The sequence below is a fragment of the Lichenostomus cassidix genome, chromosome 4 (assembly GCF_008360975.1).
Source record: "Lichenostomus cassidix isolate B80296 chromosome 4, HeHo_3.0, whole genome shotgun sequence".
Classification (NCBI taxonomy): domain Eukaryota; kingdom Metazoa; phylum Chordata; class Aves; order Passeriformes; family Meliphagidae; genus Lichenostomus; species Lichenostomus cassidix.
This window is the reverse complement of record NC_139484.1, coordinates 3,448,518-3,470,706: the sequence shown is the minus strand read 5'-3', so window position 1 is coordinate 3,470,706 and position 22,189 is coordinate 3,448,518. Positions and strand designations below refer to the sequence as shown.

At 43.7% G+C, this 22,189-nt stretch overlaps 2 protein-coding genes across 5 annotated transcripts in view; both read right to left on the bottom strand.

Annotated features, from left to right (window-relative positions):
* Positions 1–3,377: 3,377 nt before the first annotated feature.
* Positions 3,378–8,365, bottom strand: LOC146437706 (uncharacterized). The gene is made up of 7 exons (XM_085057641.1): positions 8,169–8,365; positions 7,484–7,732; positions 6,620–6,679; positions 5,804–5,935; positions 4,849–4,995; positions 3,989–4,049; positions 3,378–3,817 (listed from the first exon to the last, which is right to left on the bottom strand). Exons 2-7 carry the CDS (start codon positions 7,664–7,666, stop codon positions 3,714–3,716), a joined length of 687 nt encoding a protein of 228 aa, XP_084913767.1. The 5' UTR covers positions 7,667–7,732; positions 8,169–8,365; the 3' UTR covers positions 3,378–3,713.
* Positions 8,366–10,332: 1,967 nt separating this feature from the next.
* The window catches only part of SETD7 (SET domain containing 7, histone lysine methyltransferase), a 28,187-nt gene continuing 16,330 nt past the window's right edge, over positions 10,333–22,189 (bottom strand). For 2 of the 4 annotated variants that reach the window (XM_085057639.1, XM_085057640.1), the window contains exons 4-8: positions 19,825–20,014; positions 18,126–18,207; positions 17,371–17,488; positions 16,933–17,090; positions 10,333–16,443 (exon numbers count right to left, since the gene is read on the bottom strand). In XM_085057639.1, coding sequence (XP_084913765.1) covers positions 16,263–16,443; positions 16,933–17,090; positions 17,371–17,488; positions 18,126–18,207; positions 19,825–20,014 — 729 coding nt within the window. In that variant the 3' untranslated portion in view covers positions 10,333–16,262. The remainder of the gene's footprint in view (positions 16,444–16,932; positions 17,091–17,370; positions 17,489–18,125; positions 18,208–19,824; positions 20,015–22,189) is intronic. The other 2 variants (XR_014851506.1, XR_014851505.1) reach the window with 2 other exon arrangements.

Below are 22,189 nucleotides of genomic sequence, written 5' to 3'. Positions count from 1 at the left end.
ATAGGCTTGTTGTCAAAGAGATACTTGAAAGGGTTCCCTGATCCTCACCATGATGAAGATCCCTCCTCTTTCCCTCCTCCTCTGCACCTCCTGTCCCTTCTGAGAAATGGGGAAATAGGGGAAATGACTTCAGAAAATTCTTTGCCCTTAGTTGAACATTAACGACCAGAATCAGCTTCCCTGATTAACCTTCTGATTATGCTGGGTGATTAACTCTGGCCACTCCTAATGGAGAGGCTGGCAGGCTTTGCTTTTATCACCTGGGGATTTTGCATGCCTCGTTCCGTGCGTCAGGACATAGGGTAATGCCTGTCTCAGCCTATTTGAGGTAAAGAAGCTTTTTGATGTAAATGCCTTGTCTTTGACTTAATACAAGCAATGCTGACACAAGGTGAGTGCTTGGGGTCCATAATGGGGATCCATAACTCCACCTGAGTTCCACCAGGGAAAGCTGGGGGTGACACAGGCCATGGAATGTCCCTGGAGGTACAGGCAAGCTCTGGGAAGATGCCGTACTTTGCATGTGGAATAGGCTGCTAAATATAGCCTTGGAAACTGCAGTCAGGAATATATTTTCTGCAGCACTAACCAAAGGGAAGGAGCGACACTAAACTGGTTATCAGTTTCCACCAATTTCCATTCTGCAGCTGTCATTCTCTGGAAGCCCCCACTTTTGTAGAAAGAACTGTGTTGAAATCATGTGTCTCTGAGTGATCTGCAATAGTTGCACCACTGAAAGGACTGTAAAAGAAACATGGCAGCTTATAACTGCTGCTAAATCGATTACATGAATTTTCATTCAGAAGTAGCATAGAGCATACTTTTATTATACACCCTAATACTTCAGTATCTGCTGCTATGACTGTTCCACAGCCAAGAGTACCTGCCACACCTGCCACTAAATACCACTGATCAAAGACTTTCAGAGCTGGCCTGGGTATTTCACTTGTGCCCCAGAGCTGTGCCAGGAGGATGTGACCTGCAGCAGCTGTGGTGGCACTGCCACCCTCATGATGTCGCTGTTGAGCAGCTAGCAGAGTAATGAATGCATCGGTTCTCAGTGGCAAGAAGGAATGACCTTTATTGTTTTGATTTCATCACATTTATAGAGTTCTCAAAAGTCACCCAGATTGGTCAGTCAGAAACCTTCCCCCAGGCCTGATTGGCCAGGCCTGCACTGCCCAAGTTCTGGGACACTGTTCCAAAACATCCAAACTTTATCTTTATTTACAAAACACAAAAAAACCTCTCATGAGAAAAACTGTGCTAGCCACATCATCCCAAGATTTATCTGCCTGAGCCGATGGAGACAGCGCAGCACTTGAACAAGGACTAGTGACGTGTTGCTCTGCATGCTCACAGTAAAAGCAAATTGCTCTGTTCAACCAGCAGTCAAAAGCTGTTGAATTATGCTCAGAATGTCCCATCTCACACTACACTGATGGTTATGGAACAGCACCTCTGGATGGGACCATAACTCCCACCCAGAATGATGCAGAGGCTGAGCAGTGCATTTTAGCAATGCAAAATCTGGTTTAGACCAACCAAAGCCATGCTGCTTTCAGCTATCAGTGAGCCCATTGCCCTCTCAGGGAGTCCCAACTTTCTTTTAATGTACAAGAACAGTAATTTGTGTTAATCACGAAGAAACTCCCCAGCATTTCATTGCAGATGGTGTGGAGTTGTGCCAAAAGCATCTGAGGACAGGGAGAGCAGTCACACTCGGTGCTTTGATGCCTGCTGACAGGCACTAATCCAGAGAAAAAAAGCACAGCATCCCTTTTTGAATCACATTTGAATTACTATATTAAAGCAATTCAAATATTGATACCTTCAAATGAACAAGACACCAGCTGTGTGGTTGGCATAAGAGGGGGTTGGACTAGATGATCCCCAGAGGTCCTTTCCAACCTTAACCAATCTGTGGCTCTTCAGGCAAACACATGAATGTATTGAGAGCTAAAGCCAGGAAGAATTCGGCTACTGTGGCATGTAGTCAAGCCTCCAGCTGCCAGAGTAGGACCTGCAGTCCCAAGGTAAGCTGCTGGCCCAAGCACCCAGAGATGGGGACAGCTCCCCGGGCTGAAGCTGGGCAGTGGAGGAAACAAACGTGACCTGAGAAGGGCTGTGGAGGGAGACTGGTGGTTAGGGCTGCTCTCTTGATCAGAGATATTTCCAGACATTAATAATTTTAATGGCTGAAGTCAGAGACACTTGGAAAGCACCTTACGCACAAAGGGGTGCCAGAGTTCACTGAGACTTTCTCAATATGTGGCTCAAAGTATTTCTCCATTCGAGATTAAAACAAAAGGTGTAAAAAATCTTCATAAAATCATCACAGAATCATAGAATCTTAAAGATCACTTCATCCTGACGCCCTGCCACAGATCAGGTTGCTCAGAGTCCCATCCAACCTGGCCTTGAGCTTTGAGGAATGGAGCACCTACACCTTCTCTGGGCAACCTGCACTAGTGCCTCACCACCCTCACAGCAAAGAACTTCTTCCCAATATCCAATCTAAACCTGCCCTTTTTCCTTTAAAGCCATTTAGGTACTGGAGTCCCTTTACAAGTGTTATGAAAAGGACTTCAGTCTTCAGAGAAAAAAAAAAATCAAGAACAACTCTTGAGACCTTATTTTCTGCAATTAGCTAAATTTTATATGAGATCGTTCTTTGAGTTACATGCCTCATGGTGGGCATGACTTATCCTACTGCCTACTATATATGTCACTTTCTCAAGGTGGGAATTTATATTCCAGGCCCTGTTCAAATGCTGTGTTAATCTGCATCATGGGATAAATCATCCACCACTTCCTGCTCAAAGCCTGCAGGCAAGATAAGCACTTGACATTCACCTAAAAGAGAAACATAAAGTACATATGGGAATCCTGTGTACTTCAGGAGATGACAGAAGCTGACTGGAACCTGTAGTTCCTTGCGCTAGAGGACCAAGAAGTCCCCTAGAGAAAATACAACAGCTTTGTCTAGATCTGTAATAAACTTAAGCAGAATGAGCCCTAAAATAAGAATTTCTTTTAAACTTTCAGCTTTCTACAAAGTAGAAATAGGAAAACTTGAACTGAATTCAAAGTATTTAAGTTACTTCTTAAGAGGAGCTACTGCAGCTCCAGTTCCTGGCACACTCCAATTACACTTCAGCACTAAAACTAATTGTACTGACACATGTACACCCCACAGAAGCCACATTTTGACAGAGCTATCTGAATGGCATTATCAAGGCTTCATATCAAAAACTTTACCTGCCCCCATTCCTACCAAGAAGAAAAGGAAAACACTCTGAAGTTCAAGGATGAGGTGGGTGCTTCAACCAAATAGCTCATTCAGTAAGAGGGAGAAATTGAGACAGCAGTTGTAAAAAAAAAATTGCATTTAATATTTAAATGCCTAAACTGCTACATAAATTGCATGATGAATTCTAGTGAAATAAAACATGATTTAAGTACAAAAGCCGGAGAAAAATATGCTCTCACTTTCCAGAGGCAATGAGGTATTTTCACGATACAAAATTTGGAAGTTTAAATTCACCTGCAGATCTTTCCTGCTGCACTGTGATCTCTGTGCAATGTTGGGTAGCTCTCTCTTTCTGTGTGTGTTTTTCAAAAGGCCAAGGAAAAGTGCATAACCATCTTTAAAGACCAAGAAGTTATTGCATCTCTCTTGCCATATTTGGACAAAATGTTTGCCCACTTTTTCATGTCATTCTGATATATGGTGGAGGTTTGGATGTGTCTTCCTCTGCATCTACATCTTGGGCTGGAAACCAATCTGGGAAGTTAAAAACTCTGTCCCCAGGGCCTGTGTGAGGAAAGAAAGAGAAAACCATTAAACCTGGTATAGACACTTGCACAAAATCCTGAGCTCCTTTTGGTTATCAGGATTTTGTTCCAGAATATAAAGCTTATTCAGAATATTCCTTCCTCAGCCCTGGTGAACATCCAGATACATGGAAGCAAAAGAGTTACTCACTTTGTACAGCACAAACCATTTCCACACCCTGATTTTGGTCCTCACTAGGTTGCAACCACTCCTATGAAAGAAACAGCACCATCAAACACCTCACCTGGAAATTTGTTCAAGAAGAAACTCCTGAATTAATTTTAAAAGTCTGTGCTGTCCACTCCTCCTTATTAGTTTTAGTTTGAAAGTTTAAAGCAGCCTCATGTTACCCACTTGGTGTCTTTAGCCTGCACCCATTAATTCCTTAACAAACCAGATGGTCAGATGTACATGTTTAATAACACAGCTACTAGAGCAATCAGAATTGCTCTAGTAGAGAAGTAGCTGGTATTTATTTATTTACTGACTTCACTCAGCAGAAACACTGTGTGCCCCACCACTTGAGGCAGAGGCCTTATGAATGAGCAGTAAGTTATATATGTCAGCACCCCTACACTTCATACACAGCCTAGGGGATACTTTTATTACTGAATTTGAAGTTCCAGTGTGGAAGTACCACAAAGTAAGTCTTTGAAATGCTGTACTGGAAGCAATTGTTGGTTTAAAGGTGAGAGGAGCAATTTTTGAGGACAGAAGGAATTCTTGGGAAATGGGGCCACGATAGCTTGAGCACAAATGGTTTGGGAAATAGAGGTAACTTATGTTCGATCTTACACGAGACTGCAAATATGAGGGAGACAGTAAAAGGAAAAAATATAAGAAGTATGAAACCTTTCTAACATCCCACTTAGATTCTTAGAATTAGCCCTGCGTGACTGAGGTAGAGCTGAGACTAGGTTTACAGGAGAAAAACACACCTTCTTCCCAATTTCTTCCCCTCCCACCCACACTCAGTAGAAATAAACTGGTGCCCTGGGCTCCTCACTCACCATTCCAGTTACACTGTCATAGCAGGAGCAGCATGGAAGACTCCTGCATCCCAAGTAAGCCATGGCCAGCACAACAAAGGCACTGCAGATGGATGCAGCCAGCATTGCTATGTTAGCACCCTTGACTACTTTACTGAGTATGAACCTCTGCAACGAGAAAAGGAGATGAGAAAGCCATATTCAGAAAATTACACTCTCCACTGAAATATAATCTAATGACTGCAAGAATGCTGTGATTGCATAACAGGAGATTGATTTGCAGTCAGTGTTATTTAAGGTTTTTCTATGTTCTGAGAAACAAGCCAAGTGTGAACCTCAAACACAGCAAGCAGCGAAATAAGGCTTCTGATTAAATGTCAGATGCTATGCAATGACACTGGGTTTGGAAATAGCTTTAACAATGAGGAGAAACCCAAGGAATGGTTGCTCTTCTTCACATTGAATATAAGAAACATCATCTTGCCACACTGCACCTTAGCAGCCTGACACTTCGATTTGTCCTTCTACAAACTAATGATGAGCTTCATCCACCTGGAATGCCTTCACCCCCACAGCAAGCCATTGCTTGTACCAGATTGGAGATACAAAAGGGCTTCATTCATTCTCTTCAGCTTTACTGTGGAGGATACTCTTGAAATAACACCAGGTTCAACTAGCTTACCAGTAACTGCTGTAACTTTATCACCTGAGGTGCCTGCTGAAAGGATCTGAGCCTGGCAGTCACTGCTAGGGATACTCCCAGCCAGGGATACTCCCAGCACCTTTCCCTGAGCAGCACCACTATTTTTTCACGGCTCATCCCACCCCACCCTTTCGCACTCAGAAGCAAAAGCAGCCAACTTGACCTAGTGTCACCCCTGCTGGAAGTCTGGTTCAGTTTGTAAGTCACACCCGGTACTGTGTGCAGATTAAGGGTGTCATGTTCCCCAGTAATAATCATGGTATCAATACTTACAGTATGGATAACATGGACTGGGGCAGAACTCAGCTCCTCCTCTTCACCATAGTTCAGTGTGAAGGAGCTATAAACTATTACAATGAGGATGGCAACACAAGAGAATATGGAGGCAACTATCAGTACATTCACCTAAACAGACAGAGAATTTTAGTGGGAAAAAGAAGGGGAGCAGAATTAAAGCTGTCCTTGGCAACTGTACTAACAAGCATTACAGGTAGCCTTTGACCTGCTGTAACACTACAACATCCCCAGCAGCAACAGTCACGAAGAAGCCAAACAACTGACAGTAAAGGTTTTCATAATACTGAGTTTCTGAGCTACAGCTGAGTCCTGAATATTAATCAGAGGTGCTACCCAAAGACTTTGTCTTAGAGGTATCTTATTTACATACAATATCCCCCCTTGGAGTTTACACAAATGTAAACTGTAAAATGTAAACTGTACACAAATGTAAAAGGCTGGAGAAACCTGCCTAGGAAATGCAAACCTATTAACTCGTTTCATATTTTAGCATACACAGTTCTTAACAACAGAAAGGACCACCAAAAGAAAAGTACTGAAACCAAGTGCTTTTATAGATTTTTGCTTTTTATTAAGCCCAGTGCCTTCTCTGCTGCAGCAGAAAGCATGGTAACATTGCATCTTCCCCTTGCTTATGAACACAGCAGCTTTTGTGAAGGTAACTCACAGAAATAATCTCTTAATGCTGCAGCAGGACTAGTAGGGTCATTACCTCCTCAAATTGTTTTTGATCACCCCAACATTTTGCCCCAGCCCCATACACAAAAACACCCATCTGTCTCTCCAGCTTACAAGAATTGGATTCTTCCTCTGCGAGGAGAACAAAGCCAGGACGCCTGGGACTCCCATCACCTGCGGAGCACAAAAGGAGTTGGCAACTGGGAGACCAGTATCAGATGTGGAAGATAAACCGCTACAGAGTAATGAAAAACCCTTGTTTTCAACGCTTGGATCAGACTAACTGCTGCATCAGAAATGGGAAGAGAATTGCTCATTTCTTCTGTTTTTCTCTGTAGCATCTCCTGGGGGCAGGACATGGGTGACATGCACCTTACTCACTTGCTATGTGCGTTGTTTTCCCCAGTCCATACACATCTTGTAGAGGAAATAAAGATACTAATGAAAGGAGATAGGCAGCCTCTGTGCTGGAGAGAGCTCTTCAGTTCGATTTCCTTGCAGCATGGTTCAGCAGGGTAAATCACAGTGCTGAATGCCAGGGGGCAGGGACACCTCCTGCCCTCTCCTCACTGCAGTTCCAAAATTAGGGGCACTGTGCTGTGGGACACAGATAATCACTCAGATGTTCATCTACCTGACCAGAGGATGAAGTGTGCCCCTCCTAATCTCTGGTGGTTTCTCTGTGGTCACTATGCTTCTGCAAAAAAAAAAACCTGTCAATTGTCACTATGCCCCATTTTCTACATTTTCCAGCAGAAATGTATTTAATTTAGCTCCTTTGGAGGGAAGTCTGCTTGCACTCTTCTGCCTATGTCATGATAAGGAAACTTTTATTAACTAGATTCAAAGCATAAAACAAAGGAAGAGCTGGCAAGAAATCCTGGCTTCCGTCCCACCCCCAAGATGAGTACTAGTAGGCAGCAGTGGGGAAAAAAAACACCACAAACCAAAGCAATAGAAAATATAGTACAAGTTTACCATGCCAGCCCAGATTGGAGCTCTGGTTTTGCCCAGCTGAGACTCTGTTCTAAAAATGCCATCTACGAACCCAGTGGTGATGCACACAGTGCTGAAGGCGATCTGAAACATCCCCAGCACGACCATGTTCCTCTGGTTAAAGATGAAATATCGATACCGATCCATTCTGCTCGATTCCCACATAAACCCCTGGACACGGAGACAGGCGAGCTGAGCCAGGGCCTTCCAGGGTCGGGAGAACAGCTTTTCCTAGGCAGGAGAGAGAGAAGGTGCAGCAGCATAAGCACCCCATGGGTGTGCAGGACCTGTGCCAGGAGTACAGAGTTCATGCCTCCCACATCGAAGGCAAGCGGCCTTTTGGGAAATCCCTGCAGCTGCTGCCTGGCAGGTGACTGCGGCACCATTCCCGACGTTTCCGGGGCGGAATGCTCAATGGTCACCTCAGATGCTACCGCTGACCCGCTCCCTCGGGAGGTTCTGCCGCCCAGAGAGGTGCCCTGCTTCTGTCCCTTTGGAAGCTAAGCTCCGCACCTCTCCAGGAAAGCGCCGCTACTCCCTTCGGGACCCTCGCCACACCGCAAGTCCTCTCTAGGGCTGCTCCAGCCCTCTCTCCCGAGTCCTGCCGTGTCCCTCGTCCCGCCCCGACCCCACAGGCCGGGCAGCGCCGCGCCCACTGCGCCCTCACCTGCAGCGGCAGACGCCTGGCCGGCACTGCCCGGGCAGCGCCGGGAGAGCTCCTGCTGCGCGGCCGGGGAGGGGAGTTCCGAGCCTCTCTCAGAGCAGCCGCCGAGGCCGGGAGAGCCTGAGCCGTGCCAGCCCCGCGCAGGGACACGACTGCTCCGCCCGGCCCGGCCCGGCCCGTCGGGCCTGCAGCCGGGAGCGGCCGCCCCGCCCCGGGCACCCTCGAGCTGCCGGCACTCCACCCATCCCTTCTCCACAGCCATTGAGCCTTTTTTAAAAACTTTTTTCCTGCAGCCGTAAGTGCTGCTTCACACGCCACATGTCCGCAATACAGTGAGTTGGGGAAAGTGGCACAGGTTGCTCAGAGGTTTTGCTGTACACCACATCCTTGGAAGTGTTCGAGGCCAGGCTAGATGAGGCTTTGAGTGACCTGGTCTGGTGGAAGGTCTGGTGGAAGGTGTCCCTGCTCGTGGTGGGGGAGTGGAACTAGATGATCTCTGAGATCGTCATTCCAATCTAAACCATTTTGTGATTGCAAGATTCCACTAAACGCTATACATATTGTTAATGACTTGTGTAATCAGTTTGTTTAGATTGACAGGCAAGGCTCCCCTGGCACATTGGTGCCCACGCTGTTGGAAAGAGCAAAAGAACCTGTGCTGTTCAGCAGAAAAGACCTCAGGGTGCTGGTTGACAGAGCGTGAGCCAGCATGTGCCCAGGTAGCTAAGAATGTCAGTGGCATCCTGGCCTGTGTCTGGAATAGAGGAGCCAGCAGGACTTGGGAAGTGATCATCCCGCTTACTTGGCACTGGTGAAGCCACACCTCGGGTGCTGTGCTCAGCTCCAAGCCCCTCACTTTAGAAAGGATATTGAAATGCTGGAGCATGTCCAGGCAAAGCCAGCAAGGCTATTGAAAGGTCTAGAAACCATGTCTTATGAGGAATGGCTGAGGGACCTCGGGTTGTTTAGTCTCAAGAGGAGGCTCAGGGGGAACCTCATCACTCTCCAGAACTCCCTCAAGTGAGGCTGTAGTGAGGTGGGGGTCAGTCTCTCCTGCCGTGGCTGCAGGGAGAGGACCAGGAGAAATGGCCTTAAGCTGAGACAGAGGAGATTCAGATCAGATTTTAGAAAAAAAATCCAGTTAGGGTGGTGAGGTGTTGGAATAGGTTTTCCAGGGAGGCAGCGGAGTCATGATCCCTGGAGGTGTTCACTGGCTTTGGCACCGGGTGATGTGGTTTAGGGGTTACAGAGGTAGTAGCAGGTGGATAGATGACCTTGAAGGTCTCTTCCAACCTTGCTGATTCAATGATTCCACGATTCCAACACCCTCCCAAGCACTCCCAGCCAAAACCAAACAAGCACAGCACTAAAACCTGCCTACCCCTGAAACGTTTTTAAGAAATCAGCTCACAGGTCAGGTATAATTTGTTTAAATAAACCCACCACACCTCCCCAGTGTACTGGGTTATCACACCAGGACAGGGCTGGAACACAGCCAGGCTGGGTGAAGGCAGCACCTGGCAGCATCCACAATCCCAGTGTCATCTTCCACACAGCTTGCAAATACCAAGCACCCATCCTTCCAGCCCTTGAGGACTGTGAAGGTTCGAGGGGCAATGTCACAGCCAAACAAGGCCCTTCTGTGTCCTTGCAGAGAGGGGAGGGCACAGTCTTTGCACACCTACACCCAGCACAGGCGGGAGAGGATCAGTTACCTCAGCAACTGTGATCCCACAGGAGGGGAAGGCAGGGCAGGCACCAAAGTGCTGCCCCCTTCCTCACCACTCACCCAGCCGGGTATGTACATGGAATTAGGAGACAGAGGAATAGGTTACCTGCCTGGAAGGAACTCCTGCTGCATCTTCCCCCTGCCTCAGAGGAAAACAATTAAAGACACTTTGGGAAGGATATTCTTACAAACCACAACACAACAGAAGCCCATGTTACATGCATTGAAAAAGAGGAGTAAGAAAAGCAGCAGAGGTGCCAGAAAAAAACAAGTGGTGTCAGGTGTTCACTATTTACATAATATGGCCTAGACGTGTGTTAACTGTGTGAAATCCTGCTCCTGTGCATCAGCAAAAGCTGTGGTCACACAGGACACAAGAAAGGGGGAGAGGTCAGAGGATGCCCAAAACTGTGACAAATAACAAGGAGAGACAACAGCTTTCTGTTGAATATTTTAATATTCGCAATGCCTTCATAGCGCAATTAAAGCAATCTTTAAAATTCACTTATTACAAATGTTTGTCAAGTCTCTTTTTCCCCAGAAACACTTTTCTTGCTTCCCTGCACATACACCCAAACACACTATAAAAACCTCATTCATAACATCAAAGGAAGGGCAATCATCATTCATGTAAACATCTTTCTTAGAGTTATCCGTTTTTTAAAAGTAATGAATAAACCTACAGATGTTCAGTAAGGCTCATAGTTCAAATACAAACGTCATAAAACACCTATCAAGTACTGTATACAAGTTAAATACTTCAGGGTTAACTGTTAACACATGTATAAGCTTACCCCAAAGATTATTCTTTAGCACTTAGTTCTTCAGAACAGAGACACCCAGTAATTATGGGCTAAAGAGTATTCAAATAGCAGAAGGCCCAGCAGAAACTGTTAAGTAATACACAATTTTAGTGTGGATCTTAGCTCAGAGTTAAATTTGTTACAGTAGGAAAAGTTTTCTAGGAGGGAATCTGCAGAAAGGAGGGATAGGTTGTTTGTACAGTATCACAAAGGGACAAGCTAAGAGGTATGTCTTGAAGATGTGACTAGCCTTGATATTGCAATTATTTATGGCAGCTGCATGTAATGCTGCATAAATACTTTCCCAAATAGCAGGAACGACTATTTGTAAGGACCATTTTTGTATCTCCCCTAAAAATCAAAACCAAAACCAACCAAACCAACAAAAACAAAACAAAACAAAAAACCAAAAAAACCCCCCCAAAAAAATCCCCAAAACCCAAAAACCTACTTACTAGTATTCAATTGCACTTGCATCTTACAAAAAGATATCCTTTTAAATCTGGTTTGAATCTTACTCGAACTTTTTTGTTTAAATATTCATTCTACCATGAAAATATTTCATACAAATATCATTTTACATACAAATGTTAAAACTTGTCAAGAGGGTCTTCCAACACTCATGATTTTATGGCTTGAACATTTCATTGCTTGTAATTTTTTATAGATATTTCTCCTAGGGGAAAAAACCAGTTACAGTAAACTGGTAAAGAGAAAAAGGGCAAGAGGTTCCACTGCCCAAAGACAGAGGAGAGTCCATTCAAGAGAGAGCGACCTTAAGTGTTCAAAACCTTTGATCTGGGGCAAGTAAACATGCACTCAATCTTGCACCTATTTTTTTCTTTTAAAAAAAAATCCCTTATAAGACTGCTTAGAAATTCTTTGTCCAAAAATATAATTCTCATGTTTCATGTCTCATGAAGCAAAAGGAACAAGTTCACTGCAGGTGAAGCCCATTTCCACCTGCAGGTGAAGCTGCTCCCACGCCTGCTTTCCTCGCTCAGATGCTCTCAGCACATGACAGTGCAGTGGAAGTGAGGATCAGGCGTCTGTATGCAGCACCCCAGCATGTAAGGAGACACTTCAGTAGCATTGTTTGCAAAGCAAGTTGGTTTTTTTTAAGTGCTGGGAGGTGATTTCCTCAAGCACCAACAGCTCCAGTGATTCTGCTGGGCCGCAGGAGAACAAAGCAGCAGATACCTGGCTCTGTGTAATGTTACCTCATTGCAACAGCAGCTAAATGTTTTTCTAAAGACCATCAAATTGAGTGAAAGGACACAAATCACAGAAGTCTCTGGGACAGAAAGGACATCACCCCTGGCACAACCCAAGTGGCGAGCATTGGTTTGACTGGAGGACAAGGGCAGACAGCTGGGAAGGAAACAAAGAAGGGGCAATTTTTGTCATTTCTGTTTCTCTTAACAGATAGGATATGTTGGCTACTCTGCTCCTCCGGAGCCTGGCAGAGGGTGAGAAATCCCCGATGGAGCTCTTGCTTCCACACCAGCAACATGCTACAAGAGCCCCAGGAAAGAACCCACTGCCATGTGTGTGCAATGCTTCTGCATCCAGAAAGGCTGTGCCAAGGACCAGCCTGCCTAGTCGCTCGCAAAACACACAGCCTCACCCCACGGCCTCCCAAAGCTCCCAAAACCTGCCCAAGAGCTGCACCCAATTAAAAGCACAGGTCACCCCTGCAGGTATCGTGGCAAGAAAAGGTCAAAAGCTCTCAGTGCTGAAAAGCCATCTCCATGTATTTCCTTTGACTTTTTCAACAGTCAAGATTTGCAGGTATTTATGTAGGTTAAGTTTTTGTAATTACTATTAAAAAAAAAAAAAAGGAAAAAAAAGAAAAAAAGCCTCCTCAGATTTCTGAAAGAAAATCAGGTAGATCCCCAGAAGTAAAATTACAGCATAAGACTCAATTTCAGACACCCCCTCCATGGTCTAAGCGCTTTTCCTTTTCCTTCTTATCCAGAGGAGTGACCCCAGCAGCAGGCAGCTCTCAGCTGCAACTTCTCTGTCTCTCTTGTCTCCAAGATTAGCCATTTCTTCAGAAAACAAGGCTTCTGTATTCTTGGTGACAAAACCCTGTGCTGCCATCACAGGAAGATCCACCTCAGATTTTATTTCTTTTACAGAGACAATCAGCAGCCTCTAATACAGGGGATACATAAAGGAGATCAAGTAACCCTCCCAACAGAGGAGCCACATGCAGTGCTGCAGACCAAAGGCAGATGGGCAGTTGGGAACTGATCTGTACCCAAAAAAAGCAGCAATTCCAGGCTCTCCTATGCTATTCTTTAGTCACAATGGGTATCCCGAGAGCCAGCTGTTCACCCAGGCTCAGCTGACCAGCATGAGCTCTCCTCTCAGCTTCTGTGCCAACAGGAAAGGTCTTTGGCTAGACTCTGAGGAGTAGAGCTTCTTTACTTATTGCATATTCACCAGTAGTCAGCTGCATCCCACAGACCCGAGTAGATTGCTATGCAAGGTGATGCTTCCTCTCCCCCAAATGAAAACCGTGGCTAGGTGTGAGTCTTGTGTCTATGGATATGTCATCATACTACCAATGAGGAGCTTTGTGAAGCTGGTCTTGCTCTCCAGTGAGCCTCAGAAACTGAGCTGCAACACACTGACCAAGTTAAGGCATTATTTGGAGTTCTGTAACTAACCTGTGTTTGAACCAGGGGCTGCCAATGCACACCTCTGAAGGACACATTGAGCCCTTTCACCACCCAGTGGCAAAAGTCATCCCAGCTATCTCCACTCTAACAGACTAGGAAGAAAGAGAAAACGAAGAAGAGTTAAAAGGCTTGGTCCTGAATCAAGCCAAAGCAGCTCTGTAATCGCAACTTTTATACAAGGTTGGTCACTGAAGAAGGGAGCTATAGAAGGACCAACAGATTTCACAGAGCTGAGAAGACAGCAGAGCTAACAGAGAGAACAGCCACAGCTGTGGCATGCTACCAGGCTAAACACATGTGCAAAAGAATCCGCTCTACTGTCACCAAATTTTTTGAGAAGACACAGGATACCTCAGTGCCTTTTTTTTTCCCTAGAATGTCCCTATTTTAGGATACAATCTTCAAGCCTGACGCACAAAGAGCACCTATATTCTATTTATCTCAAAATCAGGCAATATGAAGACTGACAAATCTATTAAAACATAAACAACTCCACACAAAGAGGAGATAGCAGAGGAATCAGAGACTGATCAGGAATGAAGGCAAAGGAGGTCTAGACATCAGAACATTTTAACCACAATTCCCCAGCGAGCACAGAGAGGCCAGCAGTACAAAGCAGGTTATCAAGATTGTGGAAGGAGTTACCATCCATTCCCAGCAGGATTCAGTTACATCTTCTTCTGCTCTTCCCTGCACTTAAACTCAAGCCTCAGCTTTGCAAATGTGGTGGTCCTGGCAGAAGAATCCCCAAGATACACATGAGAGTTCCCTACCAGAGGCTTCCCTGCAAGTGGCTGATGACCCAAAGTAACGACCTGTGGGCAGGTAAGGAAAGATCAAGTCATGCACATATCTTTTTGAGAACCATTTGCTGAAGCCGAGTTGCTGACTGACCTTTGCCAACTCTCCCTCACCTGTGAGGTTCAGCTGTGTCTCTGCACACTCAGGCAAATCCCTGAGCTGTCACCTCTGCCTTGGATGAGACATGGAGCTGCAACCTGAGTGTCCAGCACGAGGAGATGGGAGGTGTCACAGCTCACATGCAGATCACTGCTGAAAGTGTCACAATGCCCTGAGTCTGCCTGTCCCCTGTCCCAGCATGTGCACAGAGCAGCTTCTGTGCAAGCTGAAATGGTGAGGTGCTGGAAAGTTTGTGAGCAGCCACATGGACTAAACAGAGCCCCAGGTTCTTATGAGTAATTCTTAATTTTGCTCAGGTACCAAAGCAAGGATTCTCGGACTGCACAGAACAGCAACTTCATCCTTCCACCTGCAGGTACCCAACACATTTTCCCTGCTTAGCTCCCCAGAAACCTCCAACAGTTCAAGCAAGCAACCAAAATGTGTTGCAAGAGAAAGGTAGGTCCTATTCCCAAATCGTTTATGTTACATATATACAAACTTTTTAAAACTACAAACATTTAAAGAAAGTGTTGCAAATGCATTTGAGTTTTTCCTAAACTGCTAAACCCAAAAGAGAGCATCAGAGTCCCAGAAAGGCTCCAGTATCCAGACCAAGACAATACATTATTTCTCTCTTATACAGCATTAAGCAAGACCAGTACAGTATCTGAAAAACTGCACAACAATCTCCCTACCCCTGAAAAACCCCAGAACACAGCCCTGCAGAAGAATACTCACAAGCCCCCACTGCTGGCTGCAACAAAACTATGGATTGACTGCTGTTTCTAAATATGAGCATCGAGTGATGTTTTTACATTCATTATTTGTCTTTCAAAAACAATCTTTTAATATCTTTCATTTTAAAAAATCTTATTTTGATATCTCATACTATTTTAATTCACTGTGTCTTAAACCAGAACTATTAAAAGATGGCTATAAGGCTATATTGTTTTGTCAAGCGAACACATAGAAAAGGTAGCAGGTCTCCTTCACCAAGTACTACAGCCTGCCCCCAAATACATGCACCTCCTTTCAGAGAATCCATGGGAGATCCAAGCATCTTTTGCCTTGAGAACTGGCCACTTGAACAGGTGAAATACACAAACCAACTCATGGACACTGATGCAAGTAATGTGCTTGCCTTCCAGAACATGTACTTCTGAAAGTCCTTCAACAAGCCAATCTGTTTTCTCCTTTTCAGAAAATCTTCATGCAAGAACAGCTTCATTTGCATGTCATAATAATAAATTAAATAAAATAAGCCAGCCGTAAAGGCTAGATAAATATTAGGTTTGGACATGTTGCTATACTATTCAGAGAGCCACAGAGACCAACACACAGCACTCTCACATACACACACAAGCCTTTCCACTACTTAGAAAGGATTTTCTCCTGCAAAGAAAATTTTTAGAAAGAACAACGTTCAGACAAGAGGAAAGGGGAATTAAAACCCAGCCTCCTATATGCTAATAAATAAACTGCTCTATTGCAAGATTCAGATCAAAGGTTTAAAAAGGCAAAATTATGCTACTATTAGAGAATATCAAAATATTAGTTATCATCACAAGTGGCATATATGCAAAATGCAGTTGCACAATAGTGCCTAGGCAGATAGAGAGCAACACTAAGTCTGCCGACTAAAAGTGAACAATATACCCATTTTAGTTTCTTTCTAGTCTTTTGGCATCTTTGCATATGGTGCAAAAGCAGAAGCTACCAAAGAATACCACATCTTGTATAGAATATTAAATAATTTCTCCAGATAAGACTGGTGCAATGCTAGCTAGTTTTTAAATCTGCTATGAGTAACACAGTCAAACCTAGTTAGTATGCAAGAAACTTATCTCTTAACACAGAATGCAAAGTTATGATGCAAAAGCGTGAACAATCCCTGGTTGTCCAGTTTTCAGTATAAAGGTAGTGCATAGATCCAAGTTTCTGTTTCAGTTTGCTGAATGGAGAAGGTGCTCCCATGTCACTTTTGCTGGGCAGCCTGGAAAGCTTTCAATTCCAGCTGGTACCACTCCGGTGCTTCTGGCCCGTTCTGCCCCACAGGGTTGTCATCATACCCATAAGCCACTGTCAATTCCTCATCCTTCTCCACAGCCCGGATGGTACGGATACACTTGATGGGCCCAAAGCGAGGATGAACAAACCTAGAGAAAAAAAACCTTTGCTAGCCTCAGCTGTCAATTCACAGACTGTGCCAGCCCCTTTTACAGTTTCAGAATTCACTCACTTCACAGCAATGTTGAGTAATTTGAAATCAAATTAAAAGACTTCTTTGAGTCAACTTCATAAAGACTTAAGAATAAGAGCAAAAATATTGATTTATCAAAGCATCAGTAGCTCAGCAAATACAGTGGAGTTCTAGCCAAGCTACAATTTAGAGAGCTGCGATCATGCATTTTAGAATCAAGAAGCAATTCATAAAGTTCATGACAAAACTAACAAGTCCCGATAGACATCGAGCACCCACAATGCTAGCCCATTTCCAGCTCAGCCCAGGTGAGCAGAAACACCTTCAGTGCCTCAACTCTTTACTCCCAGTCCACTACTGCTCTTCATGCAGCTGCCCAGGGACTCGCTGTGAGCCCAGCCAGCCAGGCTGCAGCTTCTACCCCAAAACACAGGGCTGTACTTACGGGTCGTAGGTGCAGTTAGGAGTGAAGGAATGGTTGGCCTTATGCCCCAGCGAGGCACAGTATTTGGCAGCGTGGTTGTAGGGCTCTGGCACATCTATGACTGTTTCATCATCCAGGGATATTGTGTTTCCATTGAGGGCCCAGTCTCTGCTGTCTACCTAGTTTACAAGGCAAAAATCCAGTGTGTGTGTGAAGGGGTCAACTTTTTCAGCAGTTTGAAAGCCAGCATTCAAAATGCATGCAAATAAAGCTTTTCATAGTTGTTTTCAAAACAACCCACACTTTTAAAAAAATCTATATATAGGTGAGCATGCACTTTCTTTCAATTAACTCCATCATATTAAATCAAGGGTGGGAAGGTGGTGGGTGCAAGATACTACTATGAAAAGAAAATTTCAGGAGCAATGAAAATTCAGACTGACTTTTTCTCTTCTTTACCTCCTGGTGTGTAATTCGCACTCCGTTGTAGAAGGACATCACTGTACTGGCTTCTGCTGCTATTTTTGAAAACAATCCTTCTCCAGCGCTGGAAATGAGAGAGACATCCACATACACCCTATAAGAGGAACAGGGCATGGAATTAGTGACTGGCTGCAGTTTTAGTTTTCAAGAAGTATTATCACAACACTATTGGGATAAAGCCTAATACTTTAATATAACAATAAAGCTAACAACAATAACAATAACAATAATAATAATAATAATTCAGAATCTCCATATGGAACTCCTTCCCTTTCTCTCTTCTGTATGTTTTCTCCATTTTGTCAAAACTGAGATTTGGTGGGAAGTTCAAGCTGACTTGGAAAATTTTTATTTTTTTTAAAGTGCCAATCTACTATTACTCCACAATGATGCCTTCAATTCAGGAACACCCTCAATAACACACCAGAACCCCAGAAGTCCCAACCAAGCTGGGGTTGCTGGTATGTACATGCACAGAGGAGCAAGAGCTCTCAAGGTGAAGCGCCACAGCTTCAAGTACTCAATGAAAATTAAAGCAAATGTTTTACTAATCACTTATTTAGATATTTCAGAGTATCAGAAAGGACCTACACTTGAGGTAAACACAGAGCGAGGCTTCCATTTTACAAACCCTTACACATGTTTTAAGTTTTAGATGAGAAAAGCTGTACAAAATTAGGCCCTAAATACATAAAAGTAAAGAAATAGAGGGAGGAGGGGAAAAAGCCTACCTCTCTGATTCATAAGGATCAGGAAGAAGGGCGTTTGTAGAAATGCAGGATGAAGTAGATTTGTCAAAACTGTATACTGGGCCTGAAAAAATCCAAAATCAATGAAGGTAATGAACTAATTGGCAGTACTGAGAGCATGCAATCTTTAACTTAATCAAGATGGTAAAAAATTAAATTTTAATGGCTGCAAAAAATAAATGTTATGCTTCCAAGGAAAGGTATTAAGCAGAACTGCACCTGTAAAAAGCCTTAAGTGAGATACTGCTTCTTGATTATTTTTTCCCCTCAACACTCTAGAATAACAGCACTAACACAAAAAGGTGATACATGTTCTTCAAATTACCAGCTTGTAGAGGAGGACTGGATAGTCTTTCAAAACTGACCCTCCCAGTACCTCTAAATATAATTTAAAAGTAAAGCAAAATTTAAAAGGATATATTCAATAGCCCATTAACTAAAAAAAAACCCCAACAACTTGATTACTTCAAATAGTAAATATTTTCTCGTCCAAATCCTGAAGAGACTTCAGCTAGAAGATAATATTCAATAATCAGAATGCACCCTTGCTACAGTTATTTATTTCTTGCCATTAATAAGCAACTCAGTGCTACAGCTAATCATATTCTTACATCCCTCTCCCAAATGCAAGAGGACTATCTTGGAGATATGTTAAGAAGAGGGTGGAAACAAGATGGGAAAAAACCCCCAGAGAACAGAATAGTATGAAGTTTGATAAAAGGCATTTGCCCCTGGTGTGCAGAATCTGTTCTGGTTGTAAGCAGCTTCCTCCAGAGTGTAACTTCATCCTACTTACAAAGCACAATTGTACCCTCTTAGAAAATAAGTTTTAAGTGAAATTTTGACTTGCTACCATAACTGAGCAATTTAAAAAATAAACTCACATGCATTTGCTTGTCAATACCTTTTCACTGAGCTTTATGTGTCTATTTCATATCAAGTGAGGTAACTTTTGCTGGCAAGAGCAATAAATGCATTAACACAGTCCCTGCTTGTTACTGCAGCTTAACCCACACTCTTCCAAAACATCACACACATCTCAGAGCAACAAACCCACTCCACAACTACAGGTTCAAGCCACTGGAGAAGGCACCACCCTGCCCCCATGCACTTCACAGCCACTTTCTGTCAGCAGGACCAGACACACTGAGGGGTGCTGGTGAATCAGACTGTTACACAACGACTGAATCTGGTTCACTAATTCCAATCTCAGCCCAGCAACGCAGGTGCCAGAACATTCACAGTGCTAATGTTGACTTGCACAAACCCAGCTGACAGAGCTACAACCAACTCAGGGCCTCCCTCCTGTCTTGCAGTAATTTCACTAACAGAATGCCTGTAGCTGCACCATCACTAACAGGGTGAATGGAGTAGGTTTTGCAGCTGGCACAGACGGCAGTGGGGTGTGTGACAAGCAGGACTCTGCTCATGAGCACAGGAGTGAGAGAAGGGCTATGAAATGCAGTTAGGCAGGACCATGCAAGGAACACTTCCCACCTGTTCCCAGAGCAAAGGGTTCACTCCACCTGCCTCTCTGCCCAACTCGGTGACTTGGAGAAAGGGCCCCTCACTAACAGTCTGTGTCATCACAGCCACTCTCCAGGGGGAACATCACAGGAACCAAGCTGTCTCTAGCAAAGGGCTGCTAGCAGGAATACAGGTTTGTGTTATCTGAACTTACTGCCTGGTACTACTTCAAACTGAGGTTTCCCATCCTCAACAGCTGTCAGAGTTGCCAGTTTTGCTTCGATCATTTCTCCATCTATGAACCTTCCAGAATATGCAGTCTTCCCATCAGGATACACATAGGCTATTTTCTCTCCAGTCATCTCCCCTTCTTCATTCACTTCTCCCACAAGGCTGCCTCCATCCTGAGAGCACAGGTGAGAAAGAAAATGCAAAGATTTAGTTATACTTTACTATCCTTGATGGCTAAGATTTTTAGCTTTTTGTATTTTTAATACATTTGTAGCTTTGTAGATTGCAAATGCATGGTTGTAGCTTCTAGTATTTTTCATATCCCTTTTTCCCTACATGTAGGAGCAATAAGCTAACCTTCTAAACACATTCCAAAAATATTGTTTAGTCTTATTCCAAGAAGAGAACTAACAACAAGGATGTTCAGTTTTCCAACCAGAATCTGGACCAGACAACAAAAATGGGACAAAAGAAGCCTCTGGACTGCTTCCAGTGGGGCAGAACCCTGGGAATTATTTCCAACCAACTAACCTTTAAACTGGACATTTACGATAGGTATACTAATCAACTAACTCTATAAAAATCAACATGTATCAACATGTGGTTTATGCCATATTGTGCACCTGAAAGCTTTCAAGTAAGGTTTGCATTTATAGTCACTCTAACATTGTTGGGACGATCTATTCTATTTTCTAGGCAACATCCTCAGTAAATGAAAAGGGTTTTCCCCAACTTTTTAAAAATGCAACAGTAAGTTCAGATGTGAAATTAAGAAAATGAGGGAGAAACAGACACATGAAGAATCTGGATGAAGTAATTCCAGTTAGAAGAAAACTGATTTTGTATGTTGCTTGGAATAGGCAAAACCCAAGGTCTTTCCTTCATGTGACACAAATATTCAATTTCACCTGGTGAAATTTTTATGTATACAGTCTGCAAAACGAGGACCCAAAGCCACACAGATGTCCAAGTTTGATTACTATGATACTGTGCTGGAGGAAAAAGGATTTAATGCTACCTTGCTTGCTGCTAATTCATGGTACCTCTAAACACTTGAGCCTATTAAAGAAAAACAGATCTTGGAGAGTTTCACTGTCCCTGAATGTCCCCCAATGTCAGGTGGTGCTCAGTGAGAACAACTGTTTGTTGAAAGCATTCAACAGCAACACTTTTCCTCTCCACAGTTTACACATTTCAGCCCTGGGCTTTGCCATCTGTGATTTGCCTGGAGCTCCAGTTAGGTCTATTTCCAGAGCTGCAGAATGAGATGCATAAATTAGCATAGGTCTAACCACTTCAGGTGTTTATTTCAAAAGAGACAAGGAAGTATCTCCAAATAACACCCTGGAGCAAAACCAGCAGGTGTGATATGGAAACAGACTCATTTATATCAAGACCACTGTGCACATGCTCTGTTTCAAAGTGACACCGTTTTGTTCAACTCCAAGGATGAAAGAGTTTCAAACATGCTCTAAAAGGAACAGAGAACCTTAAGTCTGGGAAAGAGGTTGTGCACATAGCATCCTGCACAGAGCCACGAGGAAACAATTCGTTCCATGGCAAAGGGTTTTTTTGGAACACATTGCATTCTTTAGTCTGGCAAGATGATAATGGTAAACAAGCTCTAATTATTCAAAAGGTACAGCAATGCTTTGTCAGCTGGAAGATGAAGCAGGAGATACATGAACCGAAGGGTCAGCTGTGTGTATTTTATACATTAGGACTGAAAAACTTTTGGCAGCATACACCAAACATTTGTTAACCCTAACACATGATTAATGGCAACAGTGAAAACCAGCAAATAAAATGAACAGCCAGTGGTGGTAAGCATTTAGTAATGAATCTGCAACTAAAGTTTGTGCCATATGTAGCATAGAATAGACTGGGCTTTGACCAGCAGCTTAATTACATGCAGATGTTAGCCCCTTTTTGGCACTAGGTAAGAATGAAAGGTTCAACTCTGGTGTGTAAGGCTGAATAGGAATTATATTTAAAAAAAAAATTGCATCACAAACTCCATAAAAACTAATACAACAGTCATTGCCTTAACTAGCATGGTTATAAAAAAACATCAAAATTCAAAACCATAAAATACTGCCTTGCTCAATTAGCAAATCACTTGTCCACAACTGCACTCAGACGCACAGCTCTCACACCAGTTACATCTGATGTGTTGGGCAAAGCCAGACTTCACAACATACCCTAAAGAAACACAGTCTCTCCTAGTTTAAAAAGAGCAGCAGGTTGCAATAATTTGCATGGCTTCCATGCTCCTCACTTGCAGCCAACACTACAAAGTGGCAAAATCATTAGTACAGCCTTCCCAAAGAGATAATGCATAAATTATC

What these genes read in the sequence shown, in the direction of transcription:
- LOC146437706 (XM_085057641.1), bottom strand. Translation starts at nt 7,666, where the DNA reads ATGTGGGAATCGAGCAGAATGGATCGGTATCGATATTTCATCTTTAAC. An exon ending in CAGTCCATGTTATCCATACT is followed by an intron (nt 4,996 to 5,803) that starts GTAAGTATTGAT and finishes TTCTCGTTGCAG; the next exon opens with AGGTTCATACTCAGTAAAGT. An exon ending in AATGGTTTGTGCTGTACAAA is followed by an intron (nt 3,818 to 3,988) that starts GTGAGTAACTCT and finishes TTCCTCACACAG; the next exon opens with GCCCTGGGGACAGAGTTTTT.